Below are 21,150 nucleotides of genomic sequence, written 5' to 3' on the forward strand. Positions count from 1 at the left end.
TGCTGTGTATATATGTGTGTGCGCATGCTGTTTATATATATTCAAATATCTTAAAATATATCTATATAAATATTTTATTATCTAATTTATAAAAATGTGAAATACTTTTCTCGGAATATTATCTTGACATTATAATTAAATTTAATTAATATAATTGTTTAGTATAGTTTATTCGCACGTTCCCGCATATTCTCTCGACGAATGCGAACCGACAGAGAAATTAGCGCATCGTCCAAGAAAGTTGATACCATATATAAGATCCGATTGCGTAATACATGTAGCATTTAAGTTAATATGTGCGTTCAACATACAGACAGAAGCTTAATGCGTTTTTCGTATATTTTTTATTCCGTCTTACGGCGGGAGCTACAGTCAGTAGTATAATGGAATAAGGGCACGAAACGATAGGGGCTAATAAGAAGAGCCAATTAAAGGCAGCTCGCACACAATATACTCTTTTGTTTCATTCACCACGAGAGTTCCTGCGATAGTTAAGTGTACGAGAATTGGTACTAATCTCTTATTCGTTATTAAGCGTTGTACATTACTTAGATAGACATGGTCAATTGTCAGGTGTTATGGCATCACCAAAATATATATAATTATTATATTAATATTATTGGTAGCATTATTATTACTATCATTTGGAAATAATGATTTACAAAATAAATGTACAAAGCTGTATATCACACTGACTTGAAAATGTCTTCGTTACGTATTTCTTTCACTATCACATATTCCATTTCCAGACATATATAAGATATATTTGTTTGATAAATTCTCCCATGAAAATTCCTCTAATAATTAAAAATTAACCAACTTTTGAATAAAGTTTTCTGTATTCTGAATGTCACAGGATGACAGAGTAATTTAAAGTTATTTAATTTTTTGATGATGATTTTTCTTTGATTAATGATTTTTAAAAGGCGTTTTTACTATCCAATATACATTCAATTTAATAAATTGAAGGATAAGGAAGCGTGGTAGAAAAATTTGGTACGATATAACAGTTTATTCATTACAAATGCACAAATGAAGAAATAGTACGTCATTAATACATATAGCGATCTATCAAGTTGGTCATTTGCAGATGTAATATCGCACGGCATTTCTTCTACTTTCGATAGAAATACGAACTATCAAGTGTATACAATCGTACGTACGCACAAAATGCCGCGCGCGTTAAATACAATAATACTATATTTAAAATATGTAAAATAAGCGCTGTGTGTGTGCGCTTTGCAGGTGTGTGGAGCTCTCTTTTTTTCTCCAACAATTATAAAATACATATGTCTAAAGTTCACGATAATGGATTTTACGCGCGAGGAACATTCATGTGCAAGATTTACCGATCGTGTTAAGCCTCTTCAACACGGACAGTCCATTGGAATTAATTAATAATTCTGCCAGTAACGACCGGGTCTTTTTCATTATCTCGATTGATACAAATCGAATTACAGAAACTATTTGTTATTCACACAGTTACACGCGGATATTATAACGATTATATAAATGCAAATTTTTAATTATTTGAGTAGATATGCAATAATGAAGATTAAAAATATTTACTCCTGAATAAATTAACTCTTGATGAGTTAAATAAACTTTTTTTCTAATCCATTTCGCGGATTAGAATATATAATTATAATATAACTCTACAAGAATAATTTACCATTGAGATAAAAATTCACATTATAATGATATTTACATCGGCTGTAAATACATATATTGGACGAGAAAACGAGTGTCAATAATCACGTCTCTTTTTTTGATATCTGAAGGCGAATAAACCGTGCATTGACCATCGTATATTTTAAAAAATAAGACAGAGATAATATACGTTATGTGTGTGAGTGCGTGTGAAGTTTATTCCCATTTTTATCGTTTCATTGTCGATTGACAATCGGCCGCTTCGCATTTATACCAGATCTCTCTAACGCGTTATCTACACAATATTTTTTTTATTCACGTCATAACAATATATATAACTTTCTAACACATAAAGTTCCTCGAAGCTACATATATTGACCACGGTGGTCTCTTTTTCGAATCGTAATATGTTTATATATTTCTCTTCTATGAGAAACATTTTCGCAACGGCATATGGCAAATTTAAAATTAGTTTTTATAGAGGGGGGCAGACAGTTATCATTCGTCGTAAACTTTTAGTTTTCAACAAATATTTTTATATAATTACGTAAAATTTCTCGATCTTTGAAGAACAAGGCTTCGGAAAAATTTTCTGCTCTAATAACAAATATCCCCATTATTCTATATATAATAGTTTCTCTAGACGTCGATTTAGATCGAAGCTCGAGTATAATCTTAGTTCAGAAATATATTCTAGAATTTGGTCAATTCTTACACGTTATACTGAATGAATCGTAGCCTCGAGATTACGTAGCTAAAGTACTCCATTAATTACGTACATGCACTGATGAAGTCCAAGTTATCTCTAGTGAGAGTATACATCTACGCTATAGAAAAAGTCGTTTGGACATATCCGGCGTTCGTGCAAAAAAGAAACCCGTCTACAGTAAAAATTACGTGTTTAAAGTTGTTCTCAATTCTCGACGCCTCTTATTAGGTGTAAAAATGTTCGTAAAACTTTACATTTTCACTTAATTCATTGCGTTAACAAACGCAACTTGCACTTTGGAAATTTGTTGTCGAAAATTACGTCTTCCTTAATATCACGTTAGATATTTTATAGCGTTTTGTCGAAGAAACGAGAATCTTTATTTATGTGCACTCAAGTATTACAATTTTATTTCAAAGTCGATTTACGATTTAAAAGATGGTATTTGCACATCTTAATCTGTATGCGTGTGTCATTCATTTTTTTCAAATAATTAAAACATTTCTTTTTTCTGACTTTAATATTTCATATTTTCTCTCCTTTTGGATATATTCTAACAATAAGGATTTTAAAAAACTATATGAAAGGACAGCGCGGTTGAAACTGATTTAGAGCTTATTTGTAAATATACGTTTTTATAGAAAACATATTTCACGGAAATGCTATAGAAAGTATCGTCAGTCGCACAAGAGTTCCAATAATATGAAGTGCTATCTAAGTATCGATCGAAGCAGGAAAGCGTATATGAGAACGATTTCTGAAGGAGTTAAGCGATTTTCTCAAGTCACCGCAAATAAAAAGCGAAAAAACGCGAGATAGAAACTTTATCGTAACGTAATAATGTTACGATATAAATGGATATCGAAACGCGAAAAGCACATATAACAAAATTAATTATAATAAATGGATTAACACGAAAGAATTATCTGACCTAATATAAACTTTAGAACGCTTGCGCTTTAAAAAGAACGTAAAACTTATATTTAAAGCTGTATTTGTGAAAAAAATGAAGATTTTTTTTGATAATTTTTATCTTTTCGAATGAGATTTGAAGCTTTGGCTTGTAATTTATGGCATGATAAAGGATCAAATTGTGCGATTCGTAAACGCTCGTGATACGTAATAGTCGTAAATCATTGCAGTTTTATTCGAAGAGAAAATTTTCTACTTGAGAGCACTCTGATGAGACACTTTTATTTGTCCCAAGCTAAAGTACTGGATGAATAAATGAAGTACTAAATGAAATCGACATTCCGGGCAATAGCATACGCATTCGTGATTAGAACGGCTATATAACACAATTGCTTAAAAGGCCTTAAATATACTACAAATATTGCATAAAATATATTATATATTAATTATTAAATTCATTCAATGTGAAAAATACGATATTCAAATTCATATGTATTTTTATAGGTTTTCCGAAAAATATTAATCATGTGATAAAAATATCTGAATTAAAAAGGAATCAATAAAACTATCGTAAAAATCCAAAGTGTATTTTATAAAGTTGCAATGATGATCTCCGTAATGTAGTGAAACTGTATTTTTCAAAATTTAGAATTGTGTAATTCTACAGTCACTGAATTTTTTTCGATCTCATTTTAATTCCATTTTGGTTATTTTAATTCTCGCTAGCGGGCATTTGTAAAAAATTGAGATCTTTTTTCACAAAATGAAGAATACATATTTATAAAGCCAATTTATTTTTCTGCTCGACATTTAAATTTCAAAAAATACGTATATGTTTGCATAAATATCATTTGTTTCGGCAGTTAAACTGCCTAGCACATAATTGTCCTTTATCTGTACAGTGCGCTTTAATTAGCTAGTAATGTGTTGTGGTTTAAAAACACTGTTTTGATATTGATGTTGGGAGACTCTTTCTTAGAATACGTATAGATGTGAATGAGAATAATAGTCCATCGTCTACACACGCTTATACATACATCACACTACTATATAGATACAAAGCTCGGATACGTTTAAAATAAATCACAATTTATTGAACATCAGAGTATTACTACTTACAGTGTTTTTCTTGAATAGTCGAGAATAATTGAATAGTCTATTATGTATTGCAGATCCATGTTGTTCTCTGTTTAGATAGAAGCATTCATTAAACTTTTAAGTCTTTCAACAACGACAATTTTCCCCTTTCTCGAAAATCTTTATTTCTTGCCAGTGAACGTAATGGTACGAAATGTATCCTCTCTTTCAGGAAAAGACCAGGCTGCAATTCCATAACGCGCGATATCAGCTGAGTGTGCATTGCGCGAACGAGATACCGAATGTATTCCGCAAAGAGGATAAAAACAGAATGATAAAACATTACATTCACACAAAGAAGAACCGATATTCCTTTATAAATCAGTATATATCTCCTTCTCTAGAGTTCTATAATGCGCGCGAGATATATTCTTTCTCCATTTTGTAATTTTGATTCATCTAATCTCGATTATAAAATATTTTCAAACTTTAATTATGAAAAAAAAATTTTTTTTTTGTTTTAATTGGTTTTTTTTTTTTTTTTTTAGAGGAGGAGATATAAACGAAAATTTCCAATTTTGATGCATGTAAACCTATTTTCATACTGTATTTAATGTAGCATTATACTTTGCATCCGTTTTCTATTCGTATATTCTATGACTTTCGTATGACTTCCAGAGGTTTTTCCTCTGTAACAGAGTATACAAGAATTCAAACGGTGATGTAGTAAGCCCGCGGCTTGCCTCTTGACGAGGTTGGACTGAATAGTATTCCTGGTGTCGTCGGGTTGAAAGACCAGGATGCCCATGAAGGCGGCGGAAACATACGTCAGGACGTGTAGTATCCTTCGTGCCGCTTACGACACTTTTCACGGGCGATGTAGCACAACGCTATGGTGATCAGGATCGCTATGGTGATCCCCATACCTATGCTGATCCAGATGATCTCCTCATTTATGCCACTGTAGCCTTTTCCTAGAACGACACACATTTATCTTGCATTTGTATTATACTTTTTTTTTTACATGCTTTTACACTACATATTTTGATGTCATTCAAATGGTATTCTTTCTTAACGAATAGGAAACTTTTAGACAAGTCTTTTTACGTGTTATACGGCGTAAAATTTTGTGGCATTCGTAAAAAGAATGAATTTTAGGAATATTATTATTATGAGAAAAACATTATATTGGTATCTTCATAAAATTAGAAGGATAATAATGCTTTTATAATAATATTTTACAATAATATTTTTTTATCATAATACGAAATTGTATACTTAAAAAAAGCTTTAAAGCTTGATTGGCATGCAAAAAAACATGGTTTACGAAGACTTTTTTCCTAAAGCCCATATATTGTTTCCATTTTCATAGTCATGCTGTGCCTGAGTCGGATGTTCCTAAGCTATCTTCATAACTTGTCGCTCTATGAAACCTAATTTTTCCTCTGTCATAACAAGTAAGCCTCTTTTATTTTAAAATGAATTTGTAGAAGATTGATTGAGAAAGATATTCATATATGAGCTTGTGAAAGATCGATTTAGGAAGATTTAGGAAGCGTAGCATAAGCTTCTTCAATCTGATCTCAAGATCTCCCTATATACAAGTTCATCTTAAACTTGAGTTATGCTACTGCCCACGTAGAATCGTTTCTCGATGATTTCATAATAATAAATAATGCCGCGTTTTGAGTCAAATTTCATAAAGCGAAAATGTCACACTTGTTTCAGCTGCAATAATTTTATTTTATGTTAAATGATTTGAATTTTATATTTGTAAATCTTATCGTTTAAACGAGCAATTTGTGCGCTTTGATGTTTTAAATCTCTACAAACATCGGTGAGTCATGTCGAGGTAAAATTCAAAGCAAATGTTTGGAGAAAATTCAATCGTTAAGTAAATGCTGAAGATCAAGGTAAAATATAAAATTTTATTTGTAAATTATGAGTGAAAGAGAGAAAGAGAGCAGCATCACTGCCAGCTGGCTCAGGGTCAACATATTCGTAAATTCTCCACTAGATCCGGTAAACATTAGCGTAATTTCGGACGCGCTATTGATTTCACTGACAATTTTACATCGCTGCCAAAAAAGTGAGCTTTGTATTTAACTATACACCTACGTTGGGATTCGTGTCATACGGTAGGAGGTTGTCTGGTATAGTTGTCTGACGTTTGAGTGGCGTAATAATATTAGTATTGTGTGTATGCAATCTTATACGAAGTATGCTCAATTTTCTATGCCAATTCAGTTTATTCGAATCTTTCATATCTCTTGCGTATCTTTGAAAAAAGAATAAATATAAAATATAAAATTTGTCATATATAAATATTGACTTTATTTTATGTAATATATGATACATCTTGTAATTTTATATATTACAGAGAACTATTTTGCGTAACCAAAGCACATTGAGAATTAACAGCCAAGCTTTGAAAGAAATAAGATGGCAACATTTCAAATAACAATTAATAATTTTTGCAAGCAGTTTGATTACATATTGTGATAAAATAGTTTTAATATCTTATAAAAAGACATGAAAAATAACAACATTAATACACGCATCCTCTTTTTTTTTTCTCGAAAGGACTTTAATTCACGTTTAGAAAAAAAAGAATTCGGTACTAAAAATAAATTCATTTTCGCGATATACACATATATATACATATATATCGCGAGAATATAAAGCAAATTATATTGAAATAATAGGAAAAATTTTTTATATATCACACATGCGATATATAGAAATAATGTTACGGTATACGTAGGAAAAAAAGTCCTCTCAACAATTTGCTAACAGAATTACGCCACCGATTGCCAACAATTTATTTCGGACCACAATCATACCGAAGCAATTTCTGTACTTCATTAACATTGATGTATGCGCATGACGAATTTACATGCGCAGATAATGTCCGTAACATCAAAAATTGCTTTGGTGCCGACGTGGCCATCATATATACCTAATAGAACGATATCCACATCCACATTACCATTGTAGTGGGAGCTGTATATCCCGACTTTACCAGCGACTCGTCCACCGACCGGCATCTTTGTATCTTTTCTTCTCGATTTGTCACCTGCAACGGAAATCTCTCACTTTATTGCAGGCGAGGGTTTAAAAGATATGAACTAGCAGAATGCATAGCAACGTTTCCCCTTCCTTCTCGCTTCCTACCTCAGCTTCCATCTTTTTAATATTATATATTTTATATTTTCTTTCTTTTGCTCTTCGCTTTGCTTTTTTCGGAACCTTTTTCTGTTATTGTATGTCTTGTTATATTATACATATTTCGTAAATATAATATACGGTTCTTTCGTGTTTTAGCTCATTTACTTTAGATCACAGTTATTAAAATGCTCTATACTTTACCAACTCTTTATATTATTTATGACAATTAATTAATTTTTCTAAGAAATTAAATAATAGAACTTGTTCTCTTTAGGCTTTTATAAATTATACTAATCAATAAATCTGTTTTTTATTTCTGATATCTCGATATATGATATTATGTAAAAAAATACGTTATATATAAAATTATACAATTATTTAAATTTTTTTCATATGCACGGAATATATGAAAATATGAGAGTATCAATAATAGCATTCACATATAATTCTTAAAAATTTCAATTTCATTGACAACGATATTCGTCGAATATTCGTCGCGCGCACGTTGAGTTCCATTTTGAGGAAACGAGCGGAAGTCACGGAGTGACAAATAGAGTAAGCGATAGGGTCTTTCACACACAAAACGGCTTTTTTTCACTCTATTCACTGTTAATTTATTCCAACCGGAACATGAAGAAAAGAAATTGGAAAAGGAAATTGGAAATTTCGAAAAGAAAATTTCATTATTCCATATATTCCAGAGAGAAAAGTTATTTATTGCTTCGTCAAATTTGTGATCAATTTTGCGATTGTAAATAGAAAATTATATGTAAAATACATATATTTATAAAATAATTAAAGTTTATAATAAAAATAAAAATATGATCATTTACGCGCTAGATGCTCGTAATAATGCTCTCTAGAGATTTATTAATTGAATATTTCTGTAAATTAGAGCAAGAGAATCATGTGAAAAGATTGACATAAATATTATTGAATAAATGTATATATAGATGTACGTCTTTTCAAGATCTTTCTTTTTTATCTATTTTAGATGTAAAATTAAACAATTATAATTTAAGATAGAAAAAAAATATTTTATATTTTACAGCAAAGATATAACGCAAAAAACATATACAAATTTTATTGCTCTTCAATATTTTTTTGCGAAGATATATGCATTTCTCTGTGCACTGTCATTTTTTAATTATCGTATATGTAAAAATTACATGAAGGTAAATACATGAAGGTAAATCAGAAATAATAAATTCTTGCTTTTGTAATGATATTTCTGATTTATCATTCTTACAATCTGACTTTTGTTTATTGTTCGTGACTATTTACCATTTATCTCCGTCTGAGAGAGCAAACGTATTTATGTAAGAATACGCGTGGATTACTTTTTGCCATCGTTTCCTCAGTATCCTCAAATGACTGATGCCATTATATACACAGATAGGCGAGGAGATAAATTCAGGGACCGTAGGAGCTTCCTGACTTCCTCGAATTTCTGAGACGTGACTTCTAATTTCCGAGTTCTTTGCGTCGCTACCGAAAAGCTTTCTTTCGAGCAACGACGAAGTTTGCGGCCCTGCGCAAATGTCAGCATCGATCAAAGGATTTGCTTGTTAGCAACACACCGATGGAAGTGAGTCTACCGTACAAGAAGGGTCGGAAGGAAGGGGCTGTCACATCATCACATTTTGTCATATGACCTAGAGAGGAGACGTCGTTATGTGTACCTCGTAGAGTCGAAAATAGGATACTTTAGGTGCATCTCTCTTCAACTCCGTCTAACCGCCGAACATTTTCCCCTTTGCGATTCGCGCTCGGCCAAGCTGGAAAGCAATTTTCAACTGATTACAATATCGCTTTATTGTAATTAACTACTTTGCTCTGGATAAGTCCGCTCTGAATTGAGCGAGCACAATAAGTGAAAATTACAACGACGGTTATTCACGATATACCTATAAAAATATAATTGTTATTATAGCGTGTTTACTATATGTATAATGCATTATTGTGTAAAATTGCTGCATTGTAATATTAATATATACACATAATTAATATATATATATTAATATATACACATATGCGTATATATATGTAGCTACATTGTACTAATAATATACTATTATTATTATATATTATTGAACTAAATGATAAATTTTTTGTACTTTTGTCGTAAAATATAATACAAGATTTCGTTATATTCTTTTCTTTATAAAATATAACGGAAGCAAGAAAGTAATACTTTGCATGCAAACGTAGCTATTTGTCGTTGAATAAAATCAGAATCCGCTATCGCGTACCGCAAATTTTTTTTTCTGATCTTTTCTCGTTGAAATTTACCAGTCTGATCTGAGCAAAGAATAAAGCGGAAGATGTAATCAAGCGTTCTAACATGATCTCGTGTTCTTTCAAGCCGAACGCTTCTTTAAACAGCGCCGAAAGCGCTGCTTTTCTACGGGACAGAAAGATTATTGTGGATGACTCCTCGATTTGTAATCTCTACGATCGATGGTTTTGCGGATACATAATATATATAGTTGTGAAACTAGACTTTGACTTCAGTTAGAAAGCTAGCGAGGAGATAGATTTTGGAAAAAAAATTTTGGTCTTTTTGCTCGCCGTAATAAAAAAAAAAAAAGAAATTACAAATCATAATTAAAATTGTTGATACGATTAAAAATACAGAATATTTAAACTTACAAATTGTTGAAAAATATCTTCTCTTTTTTTCTTTTTTGATGGAACAATGAAGAAAATTTGTATGTAATCAAAAAGATCTTCTCTTTTCGGATTGTAAACTTTTTTACATTTCTGAAAATTTTAGTGAAAAAAAAACCGGCACATACTGCGTGCAACCGCTATGTAATTGTCTATTTAAAAGAAAGATCACGCTTCTAGATATTGATATCTCGAAAAAACGTAAAACTTATGCCAAATTTATTTTATTCTCTGTTCACATACAGCGACGAGCTTTTTCACGAGTTTCTCACGAATTAATTCCGACCTCGCTCGAAACTATCTCCGAGATTCGACAAGCCGGCGTCTTTGGAATCTTGGCTGTAAATTCTAGAATTTGAAATCCGCTACGGATCGGTTACGCTCTGTTTCGAAATTCAAGTTTCGGCAAACATGCACTTGAATTCGAACTCCTTTTGCGTTAACAACGTGGAGCCTCGGATTATTGAAACAGATAACAGACACCGTGGTGCGATTATTCCCTAGACGGTCTTTTTAATCAAGCTCCCCGCTTAAGTGAGATCAACAAGTTAGCTTCGTTAAACCCATCGTGTATACACATCGCTTTTGTATATGCGCTCCAAACGGTCCTTTGTTTTCCACAATTAAAACGGATTCTCGTCAACAGAAGAGACAAGTATTCATGGGTCGGGGATGGATGCTTTCGTTGTGTCCTGCGAGCGTTTTGCAACAACGACCGACTGTCACACAAATGCATATAAATGCAGTTGACGCAGTAGCGGCGCTGAAACCGTCGTTGTCGCGCTTTAACGGATCTGCAGATTAGTCCGCGATGAAATTTGCTCACGATTTATTAATTAACGATGACGACATTGTTTCTGAAAAGCTTCGTAGTGTGCGAATTCAACGGCGCGGTCGCCGAATTGCAAGTGTCGTGGTCTCGATGCCGTTATCGCTTGATCGTACGTGAGATTCATCGAATTTACGCGCTTATCCAATGAATATTATCTGACAGAATATCATTGAAATATTTACACAATTACAATGCAAGAAATTCAAAAGGAGATCAAGTGTAATGTAAGAAGTTTCAGAATTTCAAAGTTTTGGAAAGGAAAAAATTTATATATATACGTCGCATTTATTCCTATATCATTTTTGTATCTTCAGAAAATGATCTTTATATACAGAAATATCGTTGTATAAAAAACACGCATTTGTTATATATTTTAGAATACTCTAAGAATATTATGCAACACATACATATTCTTTCTTAAATTATAAACCGAATTATATCTTGAATTTTGTCATGAATTATAGATCGTCTAAAGTGGGTTTAAGGAAGAATATGTATGTTGCATAATATTCTTAGATTCTCTGTCTTCTGCTTTTACAAGTCCAATTAGCATTTATCAAAGAAGCATCTTTTGCCTGGAGCAATTTCACCGTTATTTCGTGTTTAATAAAAAGTTAGTTATTGAAACAGTAACGGTCCCAATTAGCAAAATTAGTGAATACTTTATTGCTCGGAGATACACTGAACATTCTGCGTCTCTACAAGCACGTCAATATTTAGCTTACAGCGGTAAAAGGTGATAGCAAAATATTCCGGAAAATGAAAATAAAATACAGATTATTTTAATATGTATGAGCCAACAGCATCAAAAAATGGTTTTTTATCGCATCGCAACATTTACATCCGTCAAAATATGCTGATAATTGCGCATCAATGAAGGTCTTCTATTTAAATCTCTGCATGAATTTCATACTTATTGAAAGAAGAATATTATTCATTCGCAAATATCAAAACATTATTGCAAAACTTGAATATCATCCTGATAACAGACATGTTAATTAACTGAACTTAAAGCGAGAATTATATAATTCTCAACTTCAAACGGATTTAATTAGCCGGAACAGCATTTTCCTTTATATATTAAAGCGCTTATTTCTGAATTATGCCGCGTTCCGCCTACTATATATTTTTCAAAGGATTTGGTAATTATGATTCTTATTATTGTTACTGACAAAGCTACGAAATACACTCGCGTTTATACTGCTGCTTTGCACACGCAATGTGCGAACTGCATTTTGTGCAAGGGGGATTTAACTAGCAACTGCGCAAGTTTCAAAATTAATTTGCATACAAAGTTCTATTCAGTTAAAACATGCATTTGAATATTTCGCGAGATTCCCACACAGTTTTGATAATATTACAATCTATACATATGGGTGAGGAGCGGGGACATACATACACAGATGTGCCGATTGCGCGAATTCAATGGTACTCGACATTCTTCGGAATGCGAAAATTTCGAGTTGCGAAATATACGCGTTTACGAAGGGCAACGTAATCTCGAAAAGCAACGACGATAATGATGGCTACATTTTTCAAGTGTAGCTGTCCTCTTTGTAATTATGTGACGGGTGTTTTAACGTATTATCATCTACACATAAGGACACAAAGAAACGACAAGGATCTTTGTTTCGGTAAAGATGCAGATTGTTAATGAGTGAGTATACGACGGTTGTCTCCGCGCGCGACAAAGGAAATGAGAGCTTTTGTCCGCCGTTCGATGCGTGCCCTCGCGAATGCAATTGACAATGCGCTTGGCGTTATTGTCCCACTCATCAACGTCATTGTCAACCGCGCGCGGCTATTCACGATTCCTATTAACAACGTATCTGCTCTTCTACTGCGTTTCCCGTGTCTATGATTGATCGAGCGCGATACTTGGCACACAAACTCTGCATTAATTTTACGCAAAATTCTTTGATAAAAATTTGATTGAATTGTCAAGGACTCTCCGTTTAATATGCGCTCGAAGACTTCATCCTGTTTATGAAGAATGTCTGAATAAATAATATTTAAAGAGGAATTTTTAAAAAATAATAACAAATATTTAAATTGTAGAAAAAATTATATATATTATAATAGGATTTATAATAGGATATTATAATAGGATTTAAAACTTTATATTTTTTATCGTAAAGATAAACATTTTACAAAGTCGTAAAAAATGTAATATATACACAGCACAATGCATAGAAGAATATGATCCAACAAAAATTATTTTGCAAATAATAGCATGACGATAAGTAAAACATAAAATTTTATTCTCAAGTAAAAAAGAAAAAAAGAAAATAGATTAGAACTTTAAAACCTTTCCCACTCTCGTTTATATTCAATGTATCTTGTATCTAAACTCAACAATGGACTTTATGTCACAAGACTAGCAGGGGGATATGGGTACTAGAAACTTAATCGTATATCGAACGCTATTTACTATTTACGTTCGTTCCACGTCTATTTCGGGTGAATAATAGATCCCCAGAACGCTGTTGCTAAAAAGGAATGGCTTTAACCAATTGGTTTAATACTCTGATGCAATTGCATCCATTGTCATGACAAATCATTCGATTATATATATCATCTAAACGATTATTCCAAAAATTTGCACCGTTTGAGAAATGCTGTGTAATATTTCTAACTTTTTTATTTATTAAAATTTTTTTAGCAGATAAATTTGAGAAAAACTTTCATTATATAAAGAATATAAATATAAATGTATTATACTTTTTTTCTCTTCTCTCTCATAATTATGTTTTATTTATATGTAAAAAAAATATATATTTATTAGAATCATTTTGCCCGCAAATATTTTAATAACTTTATGATAATATAAGCCATAAATATACAAATGCATAGAAATATACATCTAAATGCATTTTGGTTAATAATGTTACGTTTAATTTCTTACTGGCTAACAAAATGATACGGCAAGTATATGATGTATACAACGTGCTCTCGAACGTGATGCAGCTTGCATAAACAAGACGTTATCTTCAGATATTCTCAAAGCACGTACTTAAACTTTTCTGTTTAACTACAAGCGGATAACTTTGCGTCTCGGCAACACGAGAACTGCAGAGAATTATCGTTTGCTGTTAAACAGACTTTATGCGGAATTCTGATTTATATTTGAATAAAACGAGATTTTGCTATTATAAAATATCAAGTATACACTGTGAAGATGTAAAAACTTTTTACGAGAGTGTGGAAAAACTTGAGGAAAATGTGTATAGTGTAAAACGAGGGCAATCAATTTTCTATTATTTTGGTATGCACAGAATCTCCGAAATGTTTAGTTTGTTTGATACATTTGAATAAAGATTAAATCAGAGCAGTGCGAAAGAGGGAGAAACAACAACACGCACACTATGCACGATATATACACATATTATATGAACACTAGAGTCAGTCGTTAAGGAGCAAGTACCGAAATAACATCGCAGAAGTGTGAGTATACGCCTACGAGGGAAAATATCAAGCAAGATATATATATGTATATATACATATAAAAGCGAGAGTGTATTTATGATATATAAATATCGTTAATTGTTGATATTTTACTCTTCAATGTCTCGCTCGCGGGTCCAGCAGGAGAGAGATACATCTCTTTCTGTACGAATCCGTTGATGAATTTGGAGATAATTTTGCTTTAGCGAATAAATAAATCAAAAGAAATAAATCGAACTCGTTGTAGATATTAAATCACCAACGATATCAAGAGAGATCCTAATGAAATAATGTTGCAGCAGTTGGAAAATTTCCGCTTACATTCTACGATGTAGTTCACTTTCGTATTCCTATTGGAATGAATTAGCAGTAATTCTTTCAATACTATCATCCATGTCGAATCGTTAACGAAGAATATATATACTTCCTCTTCTCTCCCCCCCCCCCTCTCTCTCTCTGTCTCTTCCACATATACTGATAAAAACTTTTTCCAATACTATGTTCGTCCTATATATAGATACCACATATAGAGAAACCTCAATAATTTGATTCATTTTTACACCGGTCTATCCTGGAACTTTAACAGTTCGGTTTCGCGAATATACGGTCCCAAAGTCTCCGCGGAATTCGCAGCAAAAAGCTCGACGAATTTTTGTAATTTCGTTTGATTGAAGAATACTTTTGCTGACCAGAATTCATTTCCCGTTGGCGCTAATATTTATTTCAATTTGCAATTTCTGTAGGTCAACGTTGATTTATTTTTCATTAAAATCGCGGAAAATGGATGTATCTATTTATTAAATATTTTACTAAAATGCGATTGAGTTCTATCACGAGTACACGAGTGAAATTGAAGTATTGCATGTATTATATATCTAATATTATTTTTTGATATACGAGCAAATAGATAAATGTTATTAAAATTCGATAAAGTCGGCATATAAAGATTTCTTGTAAATTTACACGGTACGGTAAAGATGTAGCCAGTTTGCGTTAACATCGCAAACGCGATGTGACACGACATAATTTTTAATTTTAAATACGTTTTTTTTCGAGGCGGATCTGTGAAATTGAATAACAATATCCAGCGGTTTCTCTGTTATGCAAATATAGTACGCGGTATCGAACAAAGTACGTATATGTACGTAAGTATGTGTCCGCAAAGTTATTCGCGCGAGCCGTCACAAAGTAATACCTTGATAAACTTTCCGCCAACGTCAGCGAGAGTTGCTAAATAAATTTAAAACCCAGCTTTAATCATCTTTTGTGCGTGTGCGCGTACGGAAGTTAATTATCGAACTTTGGAACATACAATACTCTCTTGTACTAAAATAAAACAATAGCTAAATACTATTATTTCAGAAGTTCTAACACCAATCTAAGAACAATTACTGAAGATAATGGAAAATATGTCAACTCACTATTTCGTGTATTTTGAATGATCGTCTCCTCTATCGCGCGATGATCACGCCTCGTTGACCTTTATTGTTCTCTTTTTCCGCTGAATATTTATTTTTAACGGCGTATTCGGAGAGGCTTTATTCGGTCGGTCTAAAAATACAACGCGGCGTCGCTGACGATGGCTAAGGTCGAGCCCGCGGATTTGGACAGATCGATGAAAATTCAGAAACGAGGCGTTGCCCTCGGGCTCCAGACAGATCGACTACTGCTGTTCGCGTATGTACGTATGTACGTATGTAGATATGGTGTTACGCGGCTCAAAATTACAGGCCGTATCGTTGGCCGGCGCCGATGAGTCAATCAACTGAGTCTCCGGAAATTCGTCGGAAATACGATTACCCTTCTATTCCTCTGTGAACCATTCCGTTGCTCATTTTCGTTTGACAGCTTTACGGCCAAATCGCACTGCGATTTTACAATACTCATTAATGCATCTCCCGATATTCTTCTTGCGCTCATGATAATATTATATATTTGAAATTGATTTTGTGAAAAATGCGATTTAATCGTCGATCAAAAGTTCTTTCTTGGAAACTCGACGCACTGTCGGAAGATCACTATGTTTGGATTTGTGATCATCCAGTGGATCATAAAATGGAATTCTTATACATGCAAATCTTTCCTTAAAACAAAATAAGATTTATATAAAAATTATATTTTGCCCATATAATATTTATTAGATCGTATTTGTACGTTTTCTACGTTTAGTTATTTTTGTAAAATAGAGATCTTTATGGAAAATGGGATCTTTATGGAAAACTTCAACATGATATAATATAGGAAAATATTACTATCAAAATTGCTTTTTCAACACGTGTCAGGTTCTAAAATTCTAGACGTAACAATTTTGCAAACGATTGTTATAAACGTCACTTACCATAGACTATAATCGCAAATATTATCTCTGGAGTGGCATTGAAACCTTCACACGTCACCCAGTTCTCTCCGAGTTTCTTTTCCTAAGATACTTTAACGAACTTAACAGGATAAAAGACCGTATTCTCTGGAATTTCAAGAGAATGATGTGCGCAAAATTTAATCACAAAGTTTTATTTTAAAAAAGATATTCCATTTCAATATTCTTATACTATAAATAATATTATCATTATTAATGAACAATTATTAATAATCTTTTCTCGATATAATTAATAATGAATTAATGATTAATGACTTGATTTGAATGACTTTATTCATCATTAATAATTCACGTCAGATATGTCTTGTGTCTATCAACATAACAATTTTGGTAGTGGAAGAGATGATTAATTGTTTTACTATGAAACAAGCATATGTGAAACATCGCGAAATAACAAAGAATTGGCAATTCATTCATGATTTCTCACTCGTGAAATATAGCAACAAGAAACAGAATCAAAATCATGTTAAGTATGTATTTCTCTTGACCGAAGATGGGGAGAGACTCAAAATCGTGCCAGATAAATAGATTCGTCTTGATCGGATGAAATTGCATTTGCGTCAAATGAATGCTTTTCACTACTCGATAGGACAAGAGGCTGACGATTGTGCGCCAAGTAGATCGCGCCGCTCACGAACAGACGTTGCCGCATATATTACGCAGTAGTAAGTATCCGCACTTCAGTCAGACATTCTTATTGTTAGCAATGGAAAGCGGAAAACGCGGCTCTCGCCGCGCGCTTCAAAGCACATGCTTTCGAATGGATTGAAATGCAGTACGTATCTATAGATTACAGCTATTAAGGAATATCTCGATCAATCGCGATCCGAACAGGTGTTTTCGAGCTGGTAGCTAGATTTCACGACTGGTCAACGCTGCCGATTTATTTGTGGAATAATACGAACGAAAAAAATTCCAGAATAATTGAAAATTTGAAATTTCATAATTTGTGACAAAAATCAAGATGGAATACCATCAAAAAAAATTTTTACTCAATTAAAATTGTAAAATTTTCTTATAATTTTATGTATCGAATATTCTAACGTATGTATGCGTATTCTGATGAGTATTTTATATACATACTATGCTATACTATGCTATGGTATGCTATACTATTTTATTCTTTAAATGTTTCTGTATACTATACATAAAATTATAAATAAAATTTTATCCTGAATTTTGTTGCAAATTATAAATCATATAAAAAGGGCTTAACATATTTTATCATTTTCGTAAGTTAACTGTTTTAAAATGGCTTTTGTAATTGTGTGCATACGGATGTAACTGAAAATTGAGATTTATTCAAAGTTGTAACGGCAAAATCAATATATATACTCGCTAAAATAAAATCTGCGATTTTAATCGCTGCTTTCCACATTATCAAAGCTGAAACAATACAATATAAAGATAAAATAATATAATGAAAATTGCTACGCCGATGTATGAGATTAATACGAATTTTAATTCCTGTTTCACGAGTAAAATATATATATCTCGCATTGTTTTTCGTCATATGAGCATATATCAGGTTCTGTGACTTGAAGATAAAACGCAAAAATTTTTAAATATAATTTTGCTTTGTAATAACAAATATTGATGTATTGATATGATTTTTGACTACTCGTTATGATTAAGACATTAATGACAAGCTTAGAGAAGAGATTTACAACATGTATAAGTCTTTATAATTGTGCAACATGTGTAACTAATTGTACATCGTTTTGTGACTTTTATTTCTGGGAAACTAGTGCATATAAATTAAGAAGTATATATATGTAGCTTCTCTCCCGGCGAGAGCAACGGGCGCGCACGCGCGCATATATCACTGAACCAGATTCTCGAATATAAGTCCTGCTTATCAAATAGATACTTGGCAAGTCAAGTCACACAAGGCAATCATCCAGTTTGCCAACCCGTTAAAACACAGCAAATAAGTAATATACATATATACATAAATATATATAATATTGCTACTATCTACCACTGTCACAGAAATATATAGCGATATCTTATTGCTTCTGTTGCTAAATATATATGCTTGCAGAAAAGAAATGTGAATGCGTAACATATGAACAGATTAAGAATCGAATGGTATGTTTTATTTAACCAGGCGCCGAAAGATGCATTATAATCAAATTTTGCTCACGTTATTGATGAATCTGAATATACGTTGTTCATAATTAAATCTGATTCATATTTTAGATGTAGATATTATTAAACATGTAATCCTATCTCGTGTTATAAAATTTTAGCATAGTCGTTAATGTAAATCATGCTGTAAAATAATCTCTAGAATTTCTTCCACATAAGAGATGAGAAAATGCATCACATTTAGTATTTCATTTAAAGCTAAATATTTAATCTTCTTCATAATCAATGTATTCACGATGCGTTAAATTATCATCCCGAATTTTCATTATCTATTGAAATATATATTTATCGCGTTTTTAATAGCGATATTAAATAATAAATATGAATAACAGAAAGAAGGAAATAAGAGAATGTCATCAATTTTGCACAAATATAAATATTTAACGCGATAAACTGATAAATTTGGCATGTGAGACCAACTGTTATAATATTATCTAAATCTACATTATTGATGCGTTGCTATTGATCCAAGGTTTCTAAAATTCAGCGTTTTGATCAGAAGAAAAATCTATCAAGTTGATATTTTCCGAGAATAGTACTGATAGCTTCAATGATCTGGCATTAACCGACATGACCTGGGAATACCTGGGAATACATGCGCGTAATACGAGCGAATAACCGAGGCTTACATCCTGACCCAGTTGCCAACAGTCAACAGATCTCGAGATCTAGGCATCCGGGATCATGGCGTTATCCTGGTGAATCGATTGCCCGGAATATTCACCGGCCGTGGCGCGTTCGCTGTAATACCAAGCAAATCAAAGGAAAGAAGTAACAAACCATTTCGGATTGATGTCCAAACGCGAAAGACGAGACGCGCGGATTGGCGACTTCGGCGAACTGACAGCTTCGAGATTAGGGGATGAGCGATGTCGTGTCCTTGGGCGATTTTCCGGCGTCCAAGTGGTTAGTAATCACCTTGGTTAGCAAAAGTACCGGGTGTATCTTGACGAATGATCACGAGATGCTGGCTTGCGACAGTAGTTCAACCGTATTAATGGCGCGGCACGGATCACAACGCGACGTGGTGAACGCGAATGGGACGCGGTGTCGACTGAGTGACCCGGTGCCGCGCGAGACCGTTAACCGCTGGTCCGACGATGACGACGACGACGGCGCCCTACGAAGCGAGCTACGTACAGAGAGGGTGGCTGCCAAGCGACTACTATGGGGGTGTGATAGAGAAACCACGAGAGAGGGACGCTACGAGAATTCTCCCGTGGAGGGGATGGTCGGTCGGGGAGAGAGAGAAGATTATTGGCTGGGAGAAGAAGCACCGAAGGAGAGAAATAGTCCAGGGAGAGGGATGACGATGTGGAGAAGGGTAGCGTACAGTGGGGAAGGTGCGTAAAGGGGTGATAGAAGTGAGAATGCGAGTGGGAGTGGAAACATGTGTGAGCGAGGGTGAACGTCGGCCAAAGGCGGAATATAAATAATTATTGCTGTTTATGTTAATGATTTTCAGGTGCGCTTTGAAGTCCTTTTAATTAATATTTTAATTTTTTGACAGCTTAAACAGTGTTTCCATCTTTCTTCTTTTAATTATTTTAAGATTGCCCCAACATCCCTGTCTTATAAATATATGTTTTCTAGATTTTTATGTGCTTTTGAATTTTCCTAGTATAATATCGGATTGTGTAATCTTTCTATGTTTAAGATTTTTTAAAAATTTCGAAAAATATATCGTTGTATATAGACACAAAAACTTATACGCATATATCTTTTAATATCGACGCCTATGAAAAGCGAACAACCACTAAAGAAAGAGAGAGAAAAAAAGAAAATGCTCTAATGGTACATGGAGAAAGAAGATGAGAGGTAAAGCATTATACGTATAGAGAAATGAGAGGGAAAGANNGAAAGAGATAGGTAAGTTGAAATATATACTCAACCAGAATGAGATGATTATAGGGAAACGAGATGGGAATACTAATGGGAGTGAAGGTAGATTAAAAAGAAAAAAAAATGAAAGATAGGAAAAGGGGATAACATTATAAATTTGTATCCGGTGATAGTTGTGACCGCGAGCGAGACGGAATCAAAAGTACAAATGTGAGCGATAAAGATGATATATAGAATAGAAAGAAAAAGAGAGGTGAAAAATCTGTGAAATAAGTTTGAAATAAGCATGAAACTATTTTTATCGAAGAAATAATAGGA

The 21,150-nt window shown here is 32.9% G+C and overlaps 1 protein-coding gene across 1 annotated transcript; it reads right to left on the reverse strand.

Annotated features, from left to right (window-relative positions):
• Nucleotides 1-292: 292 nt before the first annotated feature.
• On the reverse strand, nt 293-20,167 carry LOC115235053. Its single transcript, XM_029806588.1, has 4 exons — nt 19,771-20,167; nt 9,199-9,294; nt 7,338-7,424; nt 293-5,322 (listed from the first exon to the last, which is right to left on the reverse strand). The coding sequence occupies exons 3-4, from the start codon at nt 7,393-7,395 to the stop codon at nt 5,177-5,179; spliced, it is 204 nt and encodes a 67-aa protein (XP_029662448.1). The 5' UTR covers nt 7,396-7,424; nt 9,199-9,294; nt 19,771-20,167; the 3' UTR covers nt 293-5,176.
• Between the last annotated feature and the right edge of the window lie 983 nt (nt 20,168-21,150).

This window comes from Formica exsecta, unplaced genomic scaffold, assembly GCF_003651465.1.
Source record: "Formica exsecta isolate Colony F162 unplaced genomic scaffold, ASM365146v1 scaffold21, whole genome shotgun sequence".
Lineage (NCBI taxonomy): Eukaryota > Metazoa > Arthropoda > Insecta > Hymenoptera > Formicidae > Formica > Formica exsecta.

What these genes read in the sequence shown, in the direction of transcription:
- LOC115235053 (XM_029806588.1), bottom strand. Translation starts at nt 7,395, where the DNA reads ATGCCGGTCGGTGGACGAGTCGCTGGTAAAGTCGGGATATACAGCTCC. An exon ending in ATACAGCTCCCACTACAATG is followed by an intron (nt 5,323 to 7,337) that starts GTAATGTGGATG and finishes GTGTCGTTCTAG; the next exon opens with GAAAAGGCTACAGTGGCATA.